We start from the raw sequence: 24,996 nt of genomic DNA, 5'->3' as shown, positions 1-24,996 counted from the left end.
GGTGTCATTTCATTCCCGCCTTTGCCTTTGCCCCAGCTCACCAGTCTTTACTCGACTGCTCGGGTTGGGTTTGTTTCAAGAATCTGCAGTTTGCCTTCCCCTTGTCCTGTAGTTACAGAACATATCCTGAGCCCTCCCTGACTGCAGCCAGCTGCTTAGCACCCCTCCTCTCCTCTATCTGTCCTCTTCACACCACAGCCGTTTCCCAGAAAGTGTCGTTTCTGCCTTGTTTTTGACATATACAGCTCTCAGGTGTCCTCAGAGTCCCAAAGCCAAAGCTGTGCTTTGTTTTAGCTTGCTCAGTTCATGCTGTTCTGTATTATTAATGCATGTGAAAAATCACTTTAATCATATCAAATGTAGGAAACACTTCAATACTGGTCATTTTAAATTTGAAAAGCTAAAATTTTGTAAAGTGTTATGTAAGTTATATGTAAGGTCTTTTATGTTAGATATTAATCTTAATTTTATTACCTTAAACTATTTAAGAAGCAAGGGAAAGTAACTAAAAGAAGACACTTTTAATATAGAAACATCTGTCATGTTTACATGACACAAGGTTAATCATTAGTAGATGAGCTACCTTTTTTCATAGTAGTGATTAAAATCAAATATTTTATGAAAATAGAGCAAGTTCAAAACGCTTACGCTGACACAATTTGGTTTGTGTGTTTTGTAATAAGAAGTATTAAATTAAAATTTCAAAATCTTCTTGTAGAAATGAATACAAAAGACCATGAATGTCCCTGAGGAACATGAGACATGGCCCTTTAGAGTCAATAAGTAAATTTTCACCTTGATAAAAGGAATAGAAAGTCATTCGTGGTCTCATTCATCCGCTGTAACTTCAAAACATGATGGCATGTGCACAGACTGGTCCCTTCACCTAACAGTCAACGCTGGGTGCAAAGCCCATTGAGGCATTCTTCTGTCTAGAAATTTAAATTTAGGAAATGAGGAATAAAGTTTATGTACATGGTGGCTCTTGAGAGCTGTATGGCACATACAGCAGATATAACCTGCAGCTACTAATGTAATGCTTACCATTGTGTAGACCATTATGAGATTGGGAGTGTGCAAAGCAGAGAACCATTGTGTCTCTGGGTGTTAGCATCTGTGGTTTTCACTTTTAGGTCTCTTTCTTGTCCATATTTTCTTGTTGAATGTGACTCACGGCTCAGACTAGTTGAGAAAGACTTGAACCATGCATGAGCAGATGGGCTGCGTCCTCATCCGCCTCCCTTGACAGGCCTTTGTACACCGCTGAGTATTGCGTGTCTGGAAGTGCGCAGTGTGCACCTCTGTGTGTCAGCATTTCCTTTTCCTTATGGAACAGATGGGTTTAAGGACTTCTCAGGGGACAGGGTTTTGAAATGCTTTGTTCCTCAAGTTTCCAGAAATAAAGACAACCTCTACAAGCATTTAAATGTGAATTCAAATTTACTTTCTTAGCTATGCCTTTTGCTTTATGAAAGATGTAAGCACACTGTCTTTGTGTTTTGAACTGCTTTCCCACCAGAATTCCACGTCACGTTCTTCTTTTCCCTTCAGTCATTTGCAAGATGGGCATGGAAGGTACTGAATGTCATATTGGTCAGCTTACTAATAGCATGAAGGCTGTGGTGTTACGAGCCCATTAGTGCAGTGTGACGTCTCAGAGAGGCATAGCATACAGCTCTCAGGAACACTGCACAGACATGAAGCCCTTTCCAGGAAAACAGGCTTCTCAGACACCTGTGCCATCATATGACACTATGCTAGGCTGGTATGTAGACTAGGATGGCAGCTAGGGGAATCAGCTCTGCAAGGGGCTGAGGAACATTCAGTGTTCTGGGATTTCTCTTTCACATGAATGGGGCAGCCTTGGTTAATGTAGAGGCTCCAGAGAGAAGAAGGGGAACCTTTCCTGATCAGGCATCTCGGCCATAGCCATGGACACCTCTGTGGTCAGAAGAGTCATGTCCTCTATTTTCAAGGTCCCTTATTCCTTTCACAATCCCTGAAAAGCACCAGTAAATACACCCTGCCCAACCTCTGCCTCCCAGTGTGGTGCACCTGTCCACTGGCATGTACTCTGTGTTCATTGGTTTCTACTAAGTTGGTGAGTAAAGTACTAAAAGGAAGTTTGCTATTTTCTAAAATTACTAGTCTGTGCTATATGGTACTATATAAATAGTGCATTCTAAGAATAGCCTTTACCACATTGTTCCTCACTAATTGTGTTTAATATGGACAAATGCCATAGTTGAATTTTAAAATTCACCAAGATTTGCAATGTACTGGGGCGTCTCTGTCCCCACCCTCCACACCCAGTGTTCACCAATCTCTACAACTGACCTACCCCCATCTACCCGGGAGTCTGTATTAGATAATATGTGTCCACCTTTGGGTATAGACATGGTAGGAGAGCTAGGCAACCAACAGATATAACTCATTACTTCTAAGTCTACCTCCTCTCCAGTCATGTCCTTTTTAATGTCTTTGCTTCAAAGTAGCAGTCCCATTAGTTCCCTCTCCAGCAATCCCATAAAACAGAGGCCTTAGAGTAGCATACCTTTGGGGAGTTATATGGAGAATTTTGAGAGCATCGGTTAAGTCATTTTGTTCCCTTCAGGCCAAATGACCTAGGTTGTCCGAGGGGTTGCTTATTTTAGCCGTATAGGAAACTGGGTGAAAAACACAGGACTTGAGTGTGGTTTTTGTTTTAACAATTAGTGATTGGTGCCTTTTCTCTGTGGTATGAAAATGTATATCTGCCCTCTGCCTCTAGTTCTTGGCACACGTGGTTTCCTAGGTAACAGGAGGAGGAAGATGAGTGAGCATCTTCTGTCAGCCTTGATCTTAGCCCTCAGTTCCTGACACAGACTGCTCAGTGTTGCCAGTGACAAGAACATCTGAGGTATGCTGGATGATAGATAGCTGGGGCCCCTGATGGCTTCTGGGTACCTTTAGTTCCAGGAAGGCACAGATGGAATCAGAGAAAGAATGGAAGCCCAGCAGAGGACTTCTCCCTGTGCATCTCTTCCAGTGATCTGTTTCTGAATTGTGTCCTTTATAGTAAAGCAGCAATCATAAAGTACCTTCCTGCATTTTGTGGAACAGTCAAGCAAATACTCAAGTCTGAGGAGGATGCTGTAGTATGAATATCCTCAGCTAGGGACTAGTAGTTGAAATTGGAACTGTTGGACACCCAGTTGCTATCCTCAGATTGGAGGACAGAGACACAAGGAAAGCCTGAGCATTTGCAATCAGAAATGTTGGCCCGAGGAACACATCAGAGCGGCATGTGTCTGTTCTGTGTGCTAGCCTAAGAGATATACTGTGTGTGTTAACAGGAGTGATTGCAGTCTTGAATGACTCAGGACTGCCCTCTTGTGCTGGGGGGGGAGGGGGGGGGAAGGGGCTGTGTTCCTGAAGCAACCAGTGTCCAATCAGAAGAGCCTCTGAGAAGCACAAGCTTGCTTTGCCTCTTGGCTTGCTGATGGAGTAACTGCTGATGTCCTGATGTAAATATGCAAAAAGTGTAGTGTTCAAAGCATGTCTCCTAACTACAGATTGTGTTTAGGGTTTGTTTTTTTAAAGGGGTCATTGTTGTTTCTGTGATCTTTCTTTGAGGATCCCTGGGGAGAAGGGAAAGACACTGCTTGCTGATGGAGCTTCTCCCTGACATGGACCCTCTGAGCAGGAGTGACCCCCCTGACCCTTTATCCTCTTGTTCCTTTTCTTGGGATTCTCCTTGCTGTGACCACCTTAAGTACCACCCAGCATTAGCCTCTACATTCCTGAAAAATGCTAGAGTCAGAAGTATGCATGCTGTTTAAGCTGCTTTTACTTGGCTTTTGCTCTCTGTGGCAGTTTTATATCAACTGTTTCAGCTCTAATTTGTGGTATCAGTGAAACTCTGTGGCCCCAAAACAAATGTGTCTCATTTCTGTGTTCAGGACTCCTATTTAGCATTGATAAGAAGGTTTTCGTAAGAGCCATTGAGCAGTTCAGGGCTTTTTGGGCAACCTGAGGCAGGACTCTGTTATGCAATCCTCATAGGGTCAGGGTCAACACTGTCAGGACTGTGGTCTCTGAGGCGTTCAGGGTCTCCTGCAAATGGGAGACACCAGTATGATGCATTCTAAGCCTTTTGTTCAGTCTCTTCTCCCTGCCATTAAGTAATAGGCATATTTTGTTTTACCATGTTGGTGCTTTTATGCAGACTCTTAGTCCTCCTAACTGTAATTGAAAATAAAAGCAAAACAGGTTAAAGTAACTAGGGAAAAGGTTGTTGTCTTACTTGCTGTGTTCTTTTTAAATAGACTTGTTTTCTAAATTGAATATCTAGAGATGCTGTAAACAGAATCTCCTTGAAAATGAGGGGGGACAAATTAATTTTATTTGAAAAGTTAGATGTCCACAGTTCCTAATGTGGGCCTTGTTTCTACCAGTTCTCACAATTTACTCTATAGTAGACAGTGATACCAGTTGAGTATAGCTTTTTTAGGACTTGTAGGGAGAGATTCAGATGCAGACTATTAAATTCTTAACTTACAAGTTTCTCTCTGGCCTAATTTATACATATTGGGGCATCACTGAAACTGTTTCTTTTCACTTCTTTCCTAGTGGAGAAGTCCTTCCAAACAAGCCAATCTTTCTTAAAGTAAATTGTTACTATTAACATAGAAAAATGTCAGGGAACCTCATGTTGTTGCTCCAAATGAGATTTCCTTTGAACAAGTCATAATGTATAAGTTAACTATCAGTTTGCTTAAGTATTGTGTGAAGTATTTAAATGGGAAATGCCTAGCATTCATCATAAATTCAAATTATTAACTAAACAAAAGAATTGCTGAGTAAATTCAGAATTCACCAACAAGAAGAATCACAAAATAATTTTTTTTTTTTTTTTTTACAACTTAGTACCAAGTATGTCTTCTCTTACCTCCCTTCTTAAGACAAGATCTCACCCTACATGTAATGTAGTTCAGAATGTCCTGGAACTCAGCACCTTGACTGGCCTCAGACCTGCAGTAGCCCTCTAATCTCTCAGCCCCTTGAGAGCTGGGATTAAGACGTGGCTGCCACACTCAGCTTCCCAATTGACTTCCTTCTTGTTGGATAATGCAGTGGATGTTTAATAAAGGTTAAAAGTGTCCCCTTTGGAACTGCAAGAATTGGGGTTACAGCTGCTAATAAACTCAAACTCTTTCCTTTCCACAGTGCTCCAGCTGAGGCTGCAGCAGAGGAGGACGAGAGAACAGCTAGTGGACCAGGGCATCATGCCACGTAAGACCAAGTCACTGTTGCTCTGGTGTGTGGGGACAGGATGGCCATTCCTGAGGAAGGCTTCCCTCCTTCTATTAAGTCCTTGCACTTTCCATGGACGCTCATCAGGAGAGCCAGGTGTCAGCATGGCTCAGCCAGGAGAACCCTTCTTAGTACATCTTAAAAACAGATGCAACTTTTAAAATGGGCTTGAATTTTACACTAATGAAGAAGATACCGCAAAGTTCTTTTTTTAAGATTGATTTATATATTTTCTGTATGTGAGTGCTCTACCTGCATGTGTGCCTGCATGATGGAGGGGGCATTAAATACCATTACAGGTGGTTGTGAGCCACCATGTGGGTGCTGGGAATTGAATTCAGGGCCTCTGGAAGAGCAGCCAGTGCTCTTAACCATTAAGCCATCTCTCCAGCCCCTACTGTGGAGTTCTTACTGTGAGCTTTAATGTCTGTTTGGACTTTAAAGTGGCTGAACTGATAATTCTGCTGGTATATCTTGAGGTTAGACCTGGAAGAGCAATGTGATAGCCTTAACTCATGACCTTCAGAATTCTACCTGAACTTAAGGTCATTCTCCATGGTGCTGGGCTATGGTCTACCTAATTACACGCATCTTGGGTTTATAACTGACAGAATGCTATTTACAGTTAGTTTGGGCTTTCTGCCTGAGTACACTTGTTTCCTTCAAAAGACTCATAAGAGTTGACTTTAGAATATTTATCTAAACTGCTTTCTTTACCTTTAACCACTAGCTTTGGGAGTTTTAGAGGAGAGAATGGCTGTTTTCTATAGGCCATGGACTTTGTTTAGAAATTAACTTTTCCAAGAGTTAATTTATTCCACTTTAAAACACTAGAAATTACAGAGCAAACATGTGTTTCCCAGTCCTGGAACTCATTGCTAGCTCAGAAATCTTTATCAGTTAATGAAGATAAGGAATGCTTGTCTGTTTTTTAGCAGATTTTTTTTTCAGCAGTGAAGCTTTTATAGACTGCTTACTATCAGCCATCTGGGTCTCTTAGATCCAGCTGTGGTCACCCAGAGCCACTCTGATACTGCTCAGCATCTTCCCACCACGGTCTTCCCCCAGCCAGCTTATCAACAGCGTCAGTAATGATGCTTACAGCACTACTTCTGGGTCAGCCCTGGCTGGTGTGTAGAGCTGGTCCTCAGCCAGACTGGCAGGGGTAGGCTACTGGGAGGTGTCTCAAGGCCTAAACTAGAAGATTATGCTCAAGACAGCCTGCCCAGGGAAGCCTAATTCTATCTCCCATTTACTGACCTACACCCATGGTTCTTAGGTACAATGGTGGATGTACACAAATCAAGAGTCTCCAAAGATGACAGACTGAAATGCAAATACCGTTTCTCCTTGTGCTGAGATTCTGAAATAGAATACTGATGGTTTACTAAAGAGTCATCTTTGTGTGTTGCACTGTGGTGTGGTACAAAGAACATGACCCCTTGAATTTAGAATGCTAGATTTAAATCCCACTTGGACCAACATTTAGCTGTATGACCTCAGGGACTTACACACATCTTATTCTAGGGTTCATACTCACCTTGCAGGTTTATTAGGGAGACCAACAGCAGTCGTAACTGTGCTTCACCACAGAGCCAAGCCAGTTGTGAGTTCTGAATAAATGCATGCTGTGTGTCCCCATGTTCGAGTTCCAGAGCCACATGGGCTTTGTCTAGCAGCATATATGGGCACTAAGAACAAAACCTGTGGAAGTCCCTGGGCCTTGGAATGGTCTGATCTGGCACTTACACAGTCCTGAGACAGCTGCTCTGTTTGAAATGTCCACTTGCTTTATTTGTGATGTACACCATTTTAGTCGGGTAGCATTAAAGTCTTCATGTTTGGAGGGATCTCATAAAGGAACTGTAAATAAATGTCAGCACAGATACACACTGTTGGGGTTAGCAGAGTGGCAAGCTAAGATGTGAGCTCCTATTTATGCTGTAGAAACCATTTGTTTTCTTCCTAACAGCTTTGAAGAGTCCGGCAGCATTCCATGAGCAGATAAAAAGCCTGGAGCGAGCCAGAGTAAGTCATTTCACTTTAAAAATCTTTATTTCTCTGCTGTATCCTAAGCACCAGTACTCCTAAATATATTGATGCAGAATATACCCATTATATCTAAGATCTGTGGTATAGATAGCATGTATTTTCAGGTAGCTTGATTTCTAGAGGCTTTTAGAAAGTGTCTGACAGTTCAGTTTTGTTCTTTTAAAATCAGTAGCATCACGGAAAAGATGGCTCAGTCAGTAGAGTGCTTGCCACAGGGTTGCGTTTAAAGCTAGTCTGGGCCTGGCAGCTCACACTTGTTCTGATCCCAGCACTGAGACGGCTGAGGTGAGAAGTGCTTGCTGACCAGCCAGGTTAACCAACTGGGTGAGCTCACCTGACATAGCCTCTGTCCTCCATATGCACATGCTCACATGTGTGCACATGCACACACATTACCCCAACACTCTACATGTCTATACTCACATATGTACATGCATTGCCCCACATACACACCCATAAAATTTAAAAAAGTAAAATAAAATAAAACAGTAATTGTCTTAGTTAGGGTTCCTATTGCTTTGAAGAGACACCATGACCACAGCAACTCTTATGAAGGAAAACATTTAGTTGGGGCTGGCTTACAGTTCAAAGGTTCAGTCCATTATCATCATGGCAGACATGGTGGTGTGCAGGCAGACATGGTTCTGGAGGAGGAGCTGAGAATCCTAGACCTTGATCCACAGGCAACAGGAAGTAGACTATGTCACTGGAAATAGCTTGAGCAAAGAAGACCTCAAAGCCCACCCCACAGTGACATACTTCCTCCAGCAAAGCCATACTTCCTAAAAGTGCCACTCTCTTCAGGGGTCATTTTATTCCAAATCACCACAGTGACTGAAGAGAAAGTGAAAAAAGATACCTGACATCAGCCTCTGTATTCTTAATGCACATGCTCACACATGTACACATGCACATGTATTGCCCCCAACACTCTATATGCACATGCTCACACATACACATGTATTATCCCCCCACATGTACATGGGCATGCATCACTCTGATACAGAGTCATAAAATAAACAAAAGTAACTAGTTCATTTGTTTTGAGGGCTGTGCTAACTAGCTTCTTATTAATTTGACACAAGCTAAAATGCCCTAACAAATCCCAAGCCTGTAGGGCATTTTCTGGACGGATGACTGATGTAGGGAGGGCCTAGCTCATCACGCCTGGGCTGGTGGGCCTGGGTTTTATAAGAAAGTGGTCTAGGGCAAGACCAGAGTCTAACAGACAGCCTGGGCAAGAGCCTCTGCTGTTTGTCAGCCCTGCAGAGGGACAAGAAAGTCATGTGCTTCTCAAGGTCCTCAGCCGATTTCCCTGTGGGTCTGTGTCACTGTTGATTTGACACTAAGGATTGAGAGCACAGATAAATAGAGAACTTGCTACACTCAGCTGTATTCTTGAATGTGATTCTTCTGTGGCCACACAGCACGTGGGTGCTCAGTGCCATTATGTCTTTCTGCTTTTCCTGGGAGGAGGGGGTTCTGTTATGAAGTATGAAAATAAGAATATTAGGAAAATTCCTTCACACTATTCCCAGAATGCAATAATAATCTAGACCTATTGCTTGAGTGTTGAGTGTAGTTTTGGAGAATGTGCTAAGACTATGAACTCAAATAAAATATTATTATTTTTAAAAACTTTAATATCTAAATAAATTTTTACTTTTATAAAGCATTGATTTTATATAAAAGGGTTAAATCTTATGTTTATTCAAAACTCATCTTAAAAATGTGAGCTTTTCTCAGTTTCACTATAAAACTCTATAAAGTAGTTATTTAAATTAATATTCATCAGACCCCTGGGCCATACTGAAGGCTACACAGTAGTCTTGTACTAGATGATAGTTTCCCTTAAGCACTAATTTCTTGTTACTCTCTCAAAGACACAACAAAAAGGGTGTATAATTTATTTCTGAAGAAAATCTAAAACTACAATAAATCATGAAAAACTTTTTTTTGTTTTAAGACTGAAAACTTTCTGAAGCACAAGATCCGGAGTCGCCCAGACCGCTCTGAGCTGGTCAGAATGCATATTTTGGAGGGTAAGAAAGAGGTTTATTTCTTCTGGCTTGGCTGTATTTCTTTAAGAAGAAAAGTGAGGTGTCCAACATTTCTGTTTATTCCTATCCTAATAACTTTTTACTCTACAGGCTGGCATCCTCCAAATTGGATAGTACCATAAAGACTCAAAACTTGACACCTAGGGAACATTTGACCTCTAGGCAATCAATTAATGGCTGGTTCTTCTACCAGCAGATTCCTAAGTTTTACTTGTACTGTCCTGAAAGGACGTTTTGGGTCCGTAGGACTCCTTTATCATGAGAGAGAGAGATGTCATTAAGTCAGTGCACACAATAGTCACATGTCTAGCTCTAGATTTTTGACAGCTTGGATCTCATTGATATTTATCTGAAATGATGCTCACACAAGTTGCTCCTCCTCTTTGTTGATACTTATGGTCTTGACATAACCATTACTAATTGCTTCTGAGTGATGTAGTCTTAACCCTTGGAGGCAAAACAGTATCATTCCATTTCTGCAAAATACATGGCTCACATGGATGTCCTTCTCTCTAAGAAAGTCTTCTTAAAAGCCAGCTTCTCCATCAGAAATTTCCAGAATTCTGTTTCTCCCATCATTCTGTTTCTATAACTTACTGAGCAAGAGTAGGAGCTTGGTCCTTTGAACAGTCTCGAGTGCATTAAGCTTTAAGAAGAATCTGGGAACATCACAGACATTTAGAGACAGTTGAGGGGCAGGAAGAGTCTGTTCTCTCCAGGCCTAGTAACAGAATCGAGATAGCAGCCTGGTAGCTCAGACACAGCCAGAGTACACTTCTTCAGGAGGCTGTGCAACCACTGGCCTAATGCTAGGCACCAGGGGCCAAATAATGAGCATGCTGTGCTTTAGGGGCAGAGACAGACAGGAACAACCAGGCAGCTCTGCCTGAGAAAGGACACAGGTTGATAACTGTGTTAGAATGTGCTCTGAAGAAAAGTGCCACACTGGCCTCTACAGACTGAAGAGTATTCTCCTGTATATGTCCTTATTGACCCAAGCGGGAGGTGGGAGATGTGTGCCTTTCCCCACCTGTGGGTTGTGTTCTCAGACAGCCTCTTGAACAGAAAAACTTCTCAGAGATCCAGTGTAAGCATAGAGCACAGGGATCATTGACTTCAGCTAAATAACACAACAAAGAACAACACGTGTGCATGAATAAATGTGTGTGTATACAATGCTGTCTCTATTTGCCTTCTGACTCTAGATGTCATTAGTAGACTTAAAATAAAAAGAAATACATCTACCCAAATTTTCTTTTATGAGAAAGGAAGAAAGGCCAAGGAGATGGTGAGCTGGCTCGCACTCAGGAGCATGTTGTTGCCCTTGTGGAGGACACTGGTTGAAATGCCCATGTCAAGCAGCTCACAACCTCCTGTACCTCCAGCTCTAAGGGATCTGATGCCCTCTTCTAGCCTCCATGGACACCAAGCACACATGGCATATAGACACACATGCAAGCAAAGCATTCATATGCATATTTTTAATATGAGTATATATTGAAACATGTATTCTCAAGTTGAGATCTAAGAATAAGAATATATCATCTTTTAGTTTTTAATTATCTTATCATAAATTTTGACATTAACCTAATTTAATTGAATTGGGTTTTTGGCAGGTTAGATTCTAAATTATTTTCTGAAATTCAACAGCATAAATTGAGCCTCGGCTTCATGGAGTTCAGGAGGAAATGAGACAGACAGACAGGAGCACACCAGCCTACCGGGCTCTGCTTACTACTGTGGGAAGATTTTCTTTGCAGATGTAGTGCTTAGGTGGAGAAAGGAGAGAGTCCAAAGGCTCTCCCACCTTGAGCTTCATAGAAGCGTTGAAAAAAATCCATGTGATTGTCTGGTTGATCCTGTTCTCCCTACACATAGTGTCCTGTACAGTTACGTGTGCTTCATCTCATAGGAGCTCAGAATTAACTTAGAATCTCAGGTGATAATGTACCACTCATTTTTAAACCAGCAAAAACATAGCTCACGACAATGGGAGGAGACGTTAATGACTTACCCCAGGGACAACAGACATGATGAAGTAGAGGCATTGGGAGAGCTACAGTGGCTTGTATCTGTTGTAGTAACTTAATTTAAGTGTATGAGCTGGTTCTGAGCACCACAATCTCTGTGTAAAATGAGGCTTTTTTTTTTTTTTGTTCCAAAATAAGCTCAAATTCTTAATTATGAGAACTGACCCTGATATGCAGTCAATCCAAGAATATTAATCGTAGTTCTTCCCACTGAAGAAAGTGAAGAAACTTGTGTCCTAGGAGTCAGTGCCTCCTTCCTAGGAACTGCCTTTCTAGTGAAGCCAAATGAGAACCGTCCACTTGAGCTCTGGGCCACATGTGTCCTCATGCTGTGTCCCTGGTTCCTAGTAAACGTGTTCTAAACAAACCTGACCTCCTGCAGGCAGATGGCGGCAGCCCCGTTTCCAGCTTTAGCCCATGATGGTTCAAGTCTGGGGCCTCCATGTTGCATAGATAAGTAGCTGCCCTGGTCTGAGAGAAACAATCTACCAAGCACTCTCAGCAGTCACTCTCTCCTTTCAGAGTTTAACCCTGTTCAGTTACTTGGCCTGGTAGATGCCATGGTTAAAGCTACACTTGGTCTTCCAGAAACATTTGCAGAGCCGTCTCTGCAGGCCACGCAGATGAAGCTGAAGCGAGCTCGGCTGGCAGATGACCTGAATGAGAAGATTGCTCAGAGGCCTGGGCCCATGGAGCTGGTGGAGAAGAACATCCTTCCTGTGGACTCAAGCGTCAAGGAAGCCATTATAGGCAAGAGTAACAGTTTCTGTCTTCCACAGGAGTGCTAAATAAACTTGATGATCAAAATGCTAGCATCAATCAAGGGCATTGTTTTCTTAGTTGACTAGAAGCTGATAAACATCTATCTTGTTGCGACTACTTTGCTATAGATTAGAAAATGGCCTCCTCTGTCAGGTAATGTGGATTTCTGTTTTATGTCAGAGTGACCTCTGATGCCATTATCCCGTTTTCTGAGGTAAATAATTGTAGTGTGCCCTTTCACTTTACTGTTTACTGTTGCTGGACTCTTCACTCCGTCTGTCTAGGAAGATGATAAGCTGTACAAGCATGGAGGAGGGCCCTTGGGTTCACTGCACTCTTGACGAGAAGTAGCATCTGTCTGCTTCAGCTGCTCTTAGGCTTTGCTTGGCTTGTGCTGCTCATCCTGTTCTTGGTATTTGAACCCAGGCCTATGCGTGCTCAGCACACTCACACACAGAGGCCTGCCTGTCTCACTGGTTTTTGTTTCTGGCATAGTTTTAGCAGGAAAACAAATGAATAATGATATTCATTCAGCACGGTTCTGTTTTTGTTTTTTGTTTGTTTTTGTTTTTATACTAACTAAAAAATTAGCTAGTACAGCTTTCATACTCCTCAGGACTTCATACTCTGAGTTAGTGTGAGTTTAAAGCTTAGGCAGTTTGTAGTCATAAAATTCCAAAACATAGAGTCAACTCTGATTCCAAACATGTGGGAAGATAGCCCCCAAAGTAAGGTGTGAGTGTAGGTGTGCTATTCCTTGAAATGGAAACTAACACTCTCACTTTCTCCTCTGCTTCCTCCATGTGACATTTCAGTTCCAGGTTGGGGTTTAAAGAATAAGGTCCATGCATCTCTTAAATATCACTCTGTTGAGCAGGTGAGCTCTGCTGCTCATTCTGCAAGCCTTTGTGTGCTGCATCCTGGATTGGCCTCTTGCTGTTGTGTTCTCCAGTGTCATTGAGAGCCCTCCCCTCTGGGCCAGGCTGCAGAGGAGTGCTGGTGCTCTGGCCTCCTGGCCAGCTTGGGCATAGCCCTGGGCTCCATCCCCAGTACCACAGGGACAGGAGCAACAACACCCCTCCCTTCCTACAGCTGGTAGCTGGACCCAAAGACTTGATCTGACTAGAACAACATCAAACCCCAAAGAGTACATGACAGACAACAGTGAGGCTGCTGCTAGAAGAGCCTCCATTTCTGTAACAGTGGCTCCCTCTGGGAAGAGCCCAGCTTTAAGCCAGCTCCTAAAACTCCTCTTTCTCGGTCAGCCTTGATTCCAGAGCCCAAGTTCACCATGGTTCTCTCTGCAGGTGTGGTGAAGGAGGACTATCACCACACTCACGGAGAGTTCTCATTTGATGAAGATAGCAGTGACGCTTTGTCTCCAGACCAGCCGGCAAGCCAGGAGTCTCAGGGCTCAGCAGCCTCCCCCAGTGAGCCAAAAGTCAGTGCCTCGCCACCTCCTGTGACTGCAAACACTCCAGCCCAGGTAAGGCCTCCCTAACATTTTTCCAGACTGTGTGAAGACAATATTTTCACCAGAAGAAACATCTGAAATTACTGACACTTCCTACCTGTGAGCCATACACTGTAAAACTGCACAGTTGGTTGTCAATTTGAAGTTCTAACATTCATACACATGCATTAGTCTGGCTCTTAATGTGTTTTTAAAAATCCTCATAGAACATTGGCCAACATAGTATAGTATAATGTAATATAACATACCTGTATTCTATCATCTGAACCATTCTTAGGGGATCATATACATCCACACAGGCTTGGACATACCTCCATGGCCTCTTTGCCACAACATGGACACGGACACCCCCTCCATTCTTATCTGTCCAGCTGCCAGGAGTCATTGTCCTGCTACCTAACTGTGAGTTTGACTCTTTAGGAAGCTCATTAAAAGTGGGGTCAGTGTGTGTCTTAGTGACTGGCTTATTTCACTTAGCATAATATCTAAGGTTCCAGACATGTTGTAGCTGAGCCATGCAGAGAAACCCTGTCTTGATAACAAAAACATACAAATGTATATGATTTTAACAGAGTTTAACTGATACACCACACCTCAGTGAACCCATCCATGTCATTAGCCACTCAGAGCCATTTCCTCGTTCTCGCTCTTATATTTACAGTGAGATGCCATTGTCTTCACTCATGCTTGCTGATTATATTTTTTGGCTAAATTGCCAGATAATGAAGTGAGCCTCGGTATAAGGTCAGCTGAGTTCATAGGAAACTTGAAAGATTGAAAATGTGTTTCTTATGTCCTTGTCTTGTGAACACATTCTTGTTAAAAAAAAAATACGTTTTGAAGCATGATTTCTTCATTACACTCATCACCGTCTTCAACAGAAATGTGAAGAACTCTTGACTATCAAGGGCGGACCACGTAGTTGGGTGCAGACAACTTTGTGAAGGGAGGTAGACATTTTAGTGTGTCTAGAGGGTAGATACTTTAGTCTGTGTGTATATGTATGTGCATACATGTATGCACCTGTTTCAATAAAGGTTCAGTAATTACACTTTCTGAATAAATGACTGGAAAATCTATAGAGGTTTGTATTCTTGTATTTAAAAGTGATCCCATCAGAGAGGGTATGGTAGTTTGAACGTATTTGGCCCCCATAAACTCAGAGAGAGTGGTAGTATGTGTGGCCTTGTTGGAGGAAGTGTGTCACTGGGGTGGGCTTTGAGGTCTCCTGTGCTCAAGCTACACGCAGTGTCACAGTCCACTTCCTGTTGCTGGTGGATCAAGACATAGAACTCTCAGCTCCTCCAGCACTGTGTCTGCTTGTATACTGCCATGTCCCGCCATGCTGATAATGGACTAAACCTCTGAAGCTGTAAGCTACCCAATTGAATGTTTTCTTTATAAAAGTTGCAGTGGTTGTGGTGTCTCCTCACAGCAATAGAAACCCAAACTTAAGACAGATGACATGGGTAGTGACAGTCCAGATCTTCTGTCCAGGTTCACAAAACAGCAGTGTCTGTGGCCCTGAGTATTGCTGGAACCTGGCCTGAAGGGAAACTGGATTGTTTTGTTTTGTTTTGTTGTTTGTTGTTGTTGTTATTGTTATTGTTGTTTTTCAAGACCCTGGCTGTCCAGAAACTCATTCGATAGACAAGGCGGGCCTTGAGCTCAGAGATCTGCCTGCTTCTGCCTCCTAAGCACTGGGATTCCAGACGTGCACCACCAACACCAGGCAGAAACTGAGGGTTAAGGAGCATCACACACTGAGGTCTGAGCAGATGGAGAGAAGGGAGGCCTGCTGCCACTGTGTTCTCACATACTTGCTTCACCCTGGCTTGAGCTTTAAAAATAGGCCTAAAAAGAATGTCAAGTATGTAAGTAAATAAACATTAGAAAAGAGTTTGACTTAGCCATTTGGGTTACTTTTCTGCTTCTGTCTGAATAGGTCAAGTTGTGGGATAGTTATTCACATGGCTGTAGCTTTAGTGATGGAATTGTCACCTTAGCTCTCTGCAGACAGCTTCTTGGGGCTGTGATGGTTGGTCCTTAGTATCAAGTTGACTAGATTTGGAATCAGGTAGGAGATACAAGCAAGAGAGTATCTGCTGAGGGTGTTTCCTCAGAGGCACTTAACTGAGGACACCAGAGTGATGCTGCCGCGTGGATGGGTCCCACTGAATGAATCAGGAGGAAACCTGGCAAACTCATGTTTGTCTGTTCTACTACCAGATGGATGCAGATAGTCTCCCACTGCCATGCCTTCTCACTGTGATGAGCTGTATCTCAAGACTATGAGCCACAACAACCCATCCTCCTCGGCTCCTAGGCAGGTGTGTGGTCAGCAACAAGAAAAGTTAGGGCCACAGAGGCTCCACCTGGGAGATAGATTGCCATCCTGTCTGTCACAGCCAAACCTTTTCTTTGCTCATGAATATTGGTCCCTCTCCAAGTCTATGTGAGAAATTTAACCAGAGGTAGTCCTGCCAAACTGACACTGTAAAGCCTTGGAGGGAAATGTGAATGGCAGTGTCTGTCAAAGAATAGAGAGTGCTTATTGCTCATTATAGAGCACACGGAGTCTAGCTTGCTCTAGAGGAACTGACCTTGACATGCCTTCAGTGTGGCTGCAGTACTGTGTGTACTGCCGTAGCCAAGCCAGAGGAAAGACCTGCTTTGGGGAGTGTGAACAGTCCCCGCACAGTCAAGGAGGGTTCCACTGCAGTCACCTTGAGACAACTTCTAGCCTGTGTGTATTTGTAAGGAAGGAATTGAGGATTCTTACATGTATCTGCATGACCCTGGCAGCTGAGAACAGGAAACCTTCAGTAGTACTGTTGTGTTGTCACTTTTTAAATGAAGTACAGAAGCAAGCCTTATGTCAGTGAAGTCTAGAATTTTCATCTAAAATTGATAACTTTGATTTTGACAATTTTTGAACTTCGTTGTGTTTTTCCAGGTTTTTTAGTTTCTTTTATTTGGTTCCCTTTCTCACAGCTGTGACAAAGACCTGACAAGAAGCAACCTAAGGAGAAAGGGCTTGTTTTGGCTTGTAGTTTGTGAGGATAAAGTCCATCGTGCCAGGAGAGGCATGGCAACTGGAGAAGTGTCTCTTCACACTGCTGCTGCAGTCTAGAAAATAGTGACTAGGAAGCAGGCAGGCTGTGGAAGCTCAGAGCCACCCCCAGGGACCCCTTCCTCCAGTCAGCCTCCACCTCTGAGTCTCACAGCCTTCCAGACAGCTCCACCCACTCAGGACTAAGTAGGGGAGTTTGTGGATGGCATTTTATATTCAAATACATGTATAAAATCTATTTATAATTACTCTTACATTTCCTTCAAGGGAAAAGACCTTACCATACTGCTCCTCACCAGATATCAAGTTCTGAGACACCAAGGTATCATTCATTTTATCATAGAAACATGTATTTCCTGATTTAATGAATGATTTAATGAGATTGTTAAGGTCCCCAAAGGCCTATGTGTGCTAGGCTGCCAGCTGGCAGACTTGAGAGGTGAATGGATCATGAAGGCACTGAGTTTATCTGTGGATTAATCCATTATTCAGAAGTTCATAGCCAAGTGGGCTATTAAGTGGGGCCGGATAGGAGGAAGAGTGTGTCTGTTCCCAGCCTCTCATCACCCTGTTTCTGCCTTCTCACTGGCCTACAAGCAGCAGAGTCACTGAAACCACAAATCAACAATAAAAACCGCATACAGAGATTCTGGCTAGGTATTATTATTATTATTTTTTTTTTAGCTTTAGAAGTCATTTCATCCCCAAAGATCACACATTGCAAATGGAGCACAACTTGTTTTATGCTTGGGCCACTCATGAACAGTGGGAAACTGGGAAATCCTACTTTCCACATGTGAGTACGAGGGAGGTGCCCGGTCCCTTTCATCTGCAGACTCTTGCCTCTTATTTTAGAAGACCAGGATGTCCAGCCATAACATGGTGTTAGCACGTCTGAATTCCCAAAGCCTGGTACTTGGAGAAAGAGATGTTGACTAGCTGCTCTGCTAAGCTATCTCCTGTGTCTTTTCCCCTTCTACTCTCTCCCCTCTTCCAAGTCACCACAAGGTAGCAAGCCATCTCCTCCATACACATACATGTGCCAAAGTAACGTAGCCTGTGAGACGATGGACTGAGTGAACCTATTCCCTTTACTGAGTTGATTATCTCAAGCAATCTGTCGTAGTAATAGTGTGAGTGTTACAGCATGGATGGAAAGGTTTCCTGGCAGTTGGTAGCCAAGAAATACCACAAAGTCCCACCATACAACAAACCTCACACAAAAGACGTATTGGGAGGGGGAACAAAAACCAGGAGGATGGCTGCTTCTGCTTGAGCAAGAAACAGCAGAGAACTGAACAAAAAGCAGGGTTTATATAGAGTTTCTTGTTGAGGGGGTGGAACTTTTCAGGGTGGAGCTTTCCAGAGTAGGAATTGGTAGTATTTCAAGTCCAGAGCTTGGACTTTTCACTTTGTAGAGTGGGGACTGGGTCCAGCAGTTAGAGTATTCTGTGGGTGGAACTTGGTAGTTGGAGGTCCTCAGGGGAGGGGCCTGGCCACTTGTGTGCCTTGAGGGACTTACAAATAGAAAACTAATTAGTTCAATAATATATGGGCAAATATTTAAAAAAAAATACTACAATCTTGATTTATAACTCCCATTTGTATACAGAATTTTTAAAATTACAAATCTATGGTAATGACTGTGTGGTTTATAACAATTTGTGCTCTAGCTAGTATAGAAGAGAGCTAGGGGAGGGTATACACCCCTGAATTCCCACACTCAGGAAGCCAAAACAGAAGGATTGGTCCCTTCAGGTCTGCAGACATTTCTGATGTGACTTGAGCAGATTTTAAGAAGAGCTCTCAATGGTGTGCATACTTGTCACAGTGACAAAGACAGTGCATTACGAACATAAACAGAAAGAAGGGAGTCAGGTCATCACTACAAAAAAGTCAGCTGAACACAGAAAGACACAAAGAGTTCTGGGAATGCTTCTGTTGAGACATGAACGTGATCAAACAGTCCACAGATTCAGTACAAGCCCTAGAAAATCCCCACAGTGATTTCCACTGAAATAAATTACCTGGTATAAGGGGCCCCCAAAACCAAAACCATCTTCAATTTAAAAAAATATGTTGTCAGCCTTATCCTTTTTTTAAAGTTGTTATTAATTAGATTGTTTCCTTTGACAGATTGATTTTTAAAACTTACCATGAAGCCATGAAAATAATATGGTACTAGCATAAAAACAAGCACACAGACGAGTGGAATCTACCAGAGCCCACTGAAGTAAAAGCCTAGAGAAAAAGGTCCTCATGTATATGACAAAATATTCCTTGAAAGAGACACCAAGATCACTCAATGCAGGAAATGCAGTGTTACTAAGGAAACCATGTATCCATATTTAAGAAAATGTATCTGTGTTTATCCTATACAGAATCAACTCACAATGGGAAAGACCTACATGTGAGCTGTAACACTAAGGAAGACTTAGACAGCACAGGAGAAGTCATCCTGACCTTACAGTTTCCCTGTTTTCTTGAACGCAAGACCCAGGCAACAAGAGCTAATTAGTTCTAATCAAAATCTAAAAGTTTTGTACAAAGAGTCTTATCAGCAGAATGAAAAGCCAACCCACAGAATGGGAGAAAGTACTTAAAGAGGGATTGTCCCTGGTATCCATAAAGGACATTCACAAGTAAACTGCACTATTCAAAAATAGATACAAAACTTGAGGGTCATTTTTCCATAGAAGATACATGTGCTGGCTAGCTTTATGTCAAGTTGACATACACTAAAGTCATTTGAGAAGAGGGACCTCAATTGAGAAGATGCCTCCGTAAGATTCGGCTACAGTCAAACCCATAGGGCATTTTCCTCAATTAGTGACTGATGGGAAGGGCACAGGGTGGGGCCATCCTTGTGCTGGTCCTGGATGCTATAAGAAAGCAGGCTGAGCAAGCCATGAGGAGCAGTCAGTCAGTAAGCAGCAACCTCCATGGCCTCTGCATCAGCTCCTGCCCTGTTTGAGTTTCTGTCCCGACGTCCTTCAGTAGCAAGCAGCAGTATGGAAGTATAAGCCAAATCAACCCTTTTCTCCCCAACTTGCTTTGATCACGGCAAGTTGATCATTTCATCATGGCAATAGTAACACTATGACAATATAATATACAAGTAGCCAATAAGATATGATGATCTCTGATATATTGTAACTGTGTTATATAGACAATGGAAATAAATGCATCACAACATATATAATCTAAAAAAACCATTAAACATAAACCAGAAGATGCCATCCCATACCCAGAAAACACCAGGTTCTGGCAAGTATATGGAGAAACTGGAATTCTTGTGCGTTGTTACTGTAGTAACATATGTAGTTACATAGTCACTGTAGAAAATGGTGTCTTAAAAATACAATTTTACTGGGCCAGTGACATGGCTCAAGTGAGCAAGAGCATTTGCCACCAAGTTTGATGATGTAAACTCAGGCCCTGTAACCTGCATAGTGACTGTGAGCAAACTGACTCCTCCATCCTCTACTAGCATGCACACCCACACTCTTACTCAGAAAAACTAAGTAAATAATGTTTAAGGCAGAACTTAACCAAGGACCCCAGCAGTTCTGTTCAGGATGAGTGAGTCGAAAGCAGGAAGCAGGGTGTTGTGGCACACACCTATCATCCAATACTTTGCAAGCAGACACAGGAGGGTTGTTCTGAGTTCAGGAGCCTGGGCCATATAGTAAGACCCTGTCTTTAAAACAAATAAACAAAAGGTTGAAGCAAAGAATTAGAGCATATATATTCTCTATAGCATACATACCACCATTCACCCTCTTCCTGTGTACAGCATTTCACGGCAAACAGAAAAGCAGCTCTTCCGTGCACTGCATCTGAATGCAGAAACAAACAGCTGCCCTTGGAAAGGAAGGGGTTCTATACCAGCTACAGTTTAGATGAACCAGAGCATTATATTAAATGAATGAGCCAATCACAGAGGGACACACACCAGCAAATGAGAATTTTACATGCCTATCTATACTCAATGTAGAAAACATGTTGGGTTTGTATTCAGCTCATTCATTGTTTATCTTATCTGTGTGGGAATTGAAATATCCAAACAGTATTCAAAGCACAGTTACAGTTTGAATTTATTTGCATGTTGCCATCTTCAGCAAGATGCATCCTGAATTAAAACCATGCTTATTAGAGATTGAAAAGCTACAGTATAAGAAAGTAAGAGTTTTCCAAAAGGCAACACCTGAGCATTCATGTGCAGACAGTAGTCTGCAGGGGAGGCAGCCAGAGCCTGTATCGTGAACTTTTTCCTGTAGCAATTTCTAGTAAAAGAAAGGTTAGTTTTAAGGTTACAAGTCTCTTTTTCTAACTTATTGTCAAAATATCCAGTATTTAATGTTTTTCTGACATTTTCCTTTTGAGTGTCAAGTATTGTATATGCTCATGTGAATGTGTGCATATGTGTGCTTGCATGTGTCTGAGTGAGTGTGTGTGTGTGTGTGTGTGTGTGTGTGTGTGTGTGTGTGTGTGTAAGCTAGGGATTTACATCAGGAGTCCTCCTCAGTCACTCTCACCTTATTTTTTTAAGAGAGGCTCTCTCCCTGAACCTGCAGCTCACTTATTTGGCAAGGCTAGCAAGACAAGGAGCCCCAGGGATCCTCCTGCCTCTCTCCCCAGCACTGGATTACATGCTCACTTCACACCTTGCATATTTTGCATGGATACTAGAGTTCCAATCTCAGGTCCTTGTACTTACATGGCAAGCATTGTACCAGCTGAGCCAGTCCCCAGCCCTCTTCTGTTTTCTCTGATAGTGGTGAGATAAAAATGAAGGTCCTAGCAATCAGGAGCCCTATATCCTGGGGTGGGAACAGTCATCCTATGGGATGGGAAATCAAGTCAGCAGCCTCTTTTTCTTCTAATTCTGAATCATTCAAGTTAGAGATTCACAAGGTGAATGCAGGTTTTGGTGTCAGTTTAGATACTGTAGTATTCTTTCTAAGGTGGGTAGCATATTGTTCATAGGATGACATATTAACTGTAGAGCAGAGGAAGTATCCTTTGTGACCTGGATATTTTCAACCCTTTTAAGAAGAACATGGTAGGTTCAGAACCTTTTGGAGAGTTTACTTTATTGGAGCATAACCCTAGACATGTCATGTGCCATTTCTGGAGGATATTTTGGTTCGTGTCTTTCAGGACACCTAAGAAGCCTGACAGAATGCCTAGAGGACTCTAGATATCTCTTCTTTCAGCTGGTTTATCTTCCCCTTAGGCACAGTGAACAACCAACCACTGTATTTCAGTGACTTTAGTTTTATGGTTTTCTAGATAACAGTCACATTGAAATAGAGAGAGTTAAAGACAGCAACTGTCTTAGAGGCTGAAGGAGGCACAGACTAGGCATGCAGGCAAGAAGATGTCTTCAGAAGCATCCCCACACTTCTGGGTGGCCCTTCAAGTTGTTAACACTCTGCTCACTCTCAGATATAACAGACCAGGTGGAATGCTTTTGTAAGGAGATAATGTATAATCCAAAATTCAAGCGCTTGATTCTACTTCATATACCAGTTATAGAAGTGCTGAAGAGTATACTCCCTGACCCACCAAGTATCTCAGTCCCTAAAGTATGCCAGGTGAAAGGACCGCTGATAGTGTAAGACTGTGTCCCATAGGAAAGTGCCACCTTTCACTTGAAACTTGGCTGGCCACAGGTTTATCAGAGAGCCAGACATCTTCAGTGTTGGAGAGCAGAGTCCGGAACCTTCATTTCTGGAGGAGATGAGGCTGATCACAGCCATCTTTACAAAGTTGCTTACATTGTCCTATGTTAATAATCTCAAGCTGAAATGAGTAGCAGGGGCTGGTCTCAGAGAGAGCCCTGGACTTGTACAGTCACATACTCATTCACAGGCACAGCTGGACTGAAGTACATGACTTTGCTGAGGGAAGCCACAAGAACGCCATTCATCAGTTAAACAGATGTTTATTGAGTGGACACACCGGGCTTCATATTTCTTATTGCTGATAGCACTCCAGGCTTTCAGGTTGTTTATCTTAGGAAGGGAAATGCAGTTTGTTATTTTAAAGACTTCCACAAGAGGACTGAAGGGAGTGGGATGTCTTTTCTGAAGGAAAAACCATTTTCCCTGAAGAGAAGCTGGTAATAAGGAAGCAGAAGTAAGAACACAGCATCCCCCTGGTGATGGACATGCACATGCTTGGCGTGGATTACTAGCGAGGAGCAGTAAACTCTACTGTAGCTGTTTCTGCCCCCATCCCAGTGCCATGCTGGTGCTCTCTAGCTCTGGAAGGGCAAAGCCCCTGTAAGAGAAGCTCAGGTACGCAAGGAGACAGTCTCCTGGGAACACATTCTTCACCTTCTCTTTTAAAAGACATGAGGGGATATGGTCAGTTAGCATTGGTTTGGAGACAGAAGTGTGAGATGTGCAGCACATTGAAGGCCCCTGGGGATGGCATGAGCCTCCTGGGAGGGGCCGCCAACAGCAGAAAGGGGCGGACATGGTACAGGCCCGTGCTCTGAAAGGCCAAACCCTACATGTGAATGAGCCAGGGTTAGTATGACCTGTCTGTCAAGAAAGGTTTAGAAATGCCATGTGCTGTTGTGAGTACTTTTATGAGTTGTTCTTGTTCTTGGTGTTTTGTTTTGTTTTTGACAAAAATAAGGATGGTTCTAACCATACTTCTGAGGGGTCAGGGGACAACACACACAACCATCTATCAGTTCAACCTTACTTAGTTTCAGCTGCCCACTGCTATAGAGGTAAAGGCTAAATAACTTGTTTCATGGAGATAAGTCTGTAATTAATTCCCTCTGAATCTCAGGCACAATAGTATATTTTTTTGTTTATTTTTAGACTTATTTTTTATATTTTTAAGTTTATACTTTTTTGGTTTTTCAAGACAAGGTTTCTATGTGTAGTTTTGGTGCCTGTCCTGGATCTCACTCTGTAGACCAGACTGGCTTCGAACTTACAGAGATCCACCTGGCTCTGCCTCCCAAGTGCTGGGATCAAAGGCATGCACCACCACTGCCTGGCTCTTTATACATTTTTAATTAAAATAGAATTACATCGCTTACCAATCCTTTCTTCCTTCTAGCTTCTCCCAGGTCTCCTCCTTCCAAACCCCTCCCGTGAGCCCCCCACTCTCAAATTGATAGACTCTTTTCTTTACTCTTATTACAGATATGTGTATGTGTGCATGCACAAATGTATAACAACACCTGCTGAGTCTTTTGTATGAATATGATTTGGTGCCGACCACTTTGTATTGGATAATCAGTAAGGATGCTGTTTGTAAAATGAGGTCATTCCCTTGCAGTTCCAGTCCTCTTAAAGCCACTGACCTCATGGCCTTGTCTCTTTCTGCCTTTCCCACCAGTTTAGCTCAGTGTCCCCAGCAGTTCCTGAATTCTTGAAAACCCCTCTAACTGCGGACCAGCCTCCCACAAGGTCTACAGCTCCCATCCTCCCCACGAACACTGTGTCCTCAGCAAAGCCGGGCCCAACACTGGTGAAGGTAGGTCCCTGGAGCACAGCACTGTAGTGCTCCACTTCGTGGCTGGTGCCTCAACATCAAGCCTGTGGACACAAAACAGAGAGGCATGTGTCTGGAGTTCCCACAACCTTGAAAACGAAACTAATGCTTGCTGGACTGGGTCAGCACATGACCTGTCCCCCAGGAACAGATGACAAAGAGCTTGGCATAGCATCCCAGGGACGTCTTTGATGACAGCCAGCTTTGGATTCTGTGTGCAGGTGAAGCTTTATGGCACCCGGACAAGAGAGAAGATGTGCTGGTCAGAGGCTCTGGAGAGGCCTTTAGGTTGAGTCATTTCGGCCAAAGCAGCTTGGCAGGATATCAGATACGCCTCCAGCTCCTGGCACTGTTCCCCAAAGTGCACTTGGTTGAAATAATTCAGTTAGAATAAATCCCAAGAAAGGAGAAAAATACTTAAATTATGCAGTATATTTTTAAAGTTCTTAAACTCCTATTTATAGTTTCTAAATAAGATGATGGGAAAATAACAATAAGGAATAGTCCAACCATCTCATTTATGGCTTTTCCTAAAACTGGCAGCATTCATGTCTCAAACCTTTTGAACTGAATAGGACATTAGTATTCACTAACCTCTTGTCACCATGCAGAGGAGACTGACCCTCAGATATGGAGTGGCATGGTTACAAAGGCCCAGGCTCCAGGTTCTGCTCTAGCTTTTTCTGCCCTGAGGTCATGCAGCACTCAGTTCTGAGGCAAAGCTGC

At 42.9% G+C, this 24,996-nt stretch overlaps 1 protein-coding gene across 5 annotated transcripts in view; it reads left to right on the top strand.

Annotated features, from left to right (window-relative positions):
• Positions 1 to 24,996, top strand: part of Mrtfb (myocardin related transcription factor B) — a 170,651-nt gene that overhangs the window by 121,238 nt on the left and 24,417 nt on the right. For 3 of the 5 annotated variants that reach the window (XM_036195190.1, XM_036195189.1, XM_036195191.1), the window contains 6 exons: positions 5,209 to 5,274; positions 7,268 to 7,323; positions 9,314 to 9,389; positions 12,026 to 12,187; positions 13,507 to 13,685; positions 24,115 to 24,252. In XM_036195190.1, coding sequence (XP_036051083.1) covers positions 5,209 to 5,274; positions 7,268 to 7,323; positions 9,314 to 9,389; positions 12,026 to 12,187; positions 13,507 to 13,685; positions 24,115 to 24,252 — 677 coding nt within the window. The remainder of the gene's footprint in view (positions 1 to 5,208; positions 5,275 to 7,267; positions 7,324 to 9,313; positions 9,390 to 12,025; positions 12,188 to 13,506; positions 13,686 to 24,114; positions 24,253 to 24,996) is intronic. The other 2 variants (XM_036195193.1, XM_036195192.1) reach the window with 1 other exon arrangement.

The sequence above is a fragment of the Onychomys torridus genome, chromosome 8, assembly GCF_903995425.1.
Source record: "Onychomys torridus chromosome 8, mOncTor1.1, whole genome shotgun sequence".
Lineage (NCBI taxonomy): Eukaryota > Metazoa > Chordata > Mammalia > Rodentia > Cricetidae > Onychomys > Onychomys torridus.
The sequence above is the reverse complement of the archived record's forward strand: the minus strand, read 5'-3'. Positions and strand labels throughout refer to the sequence as shown.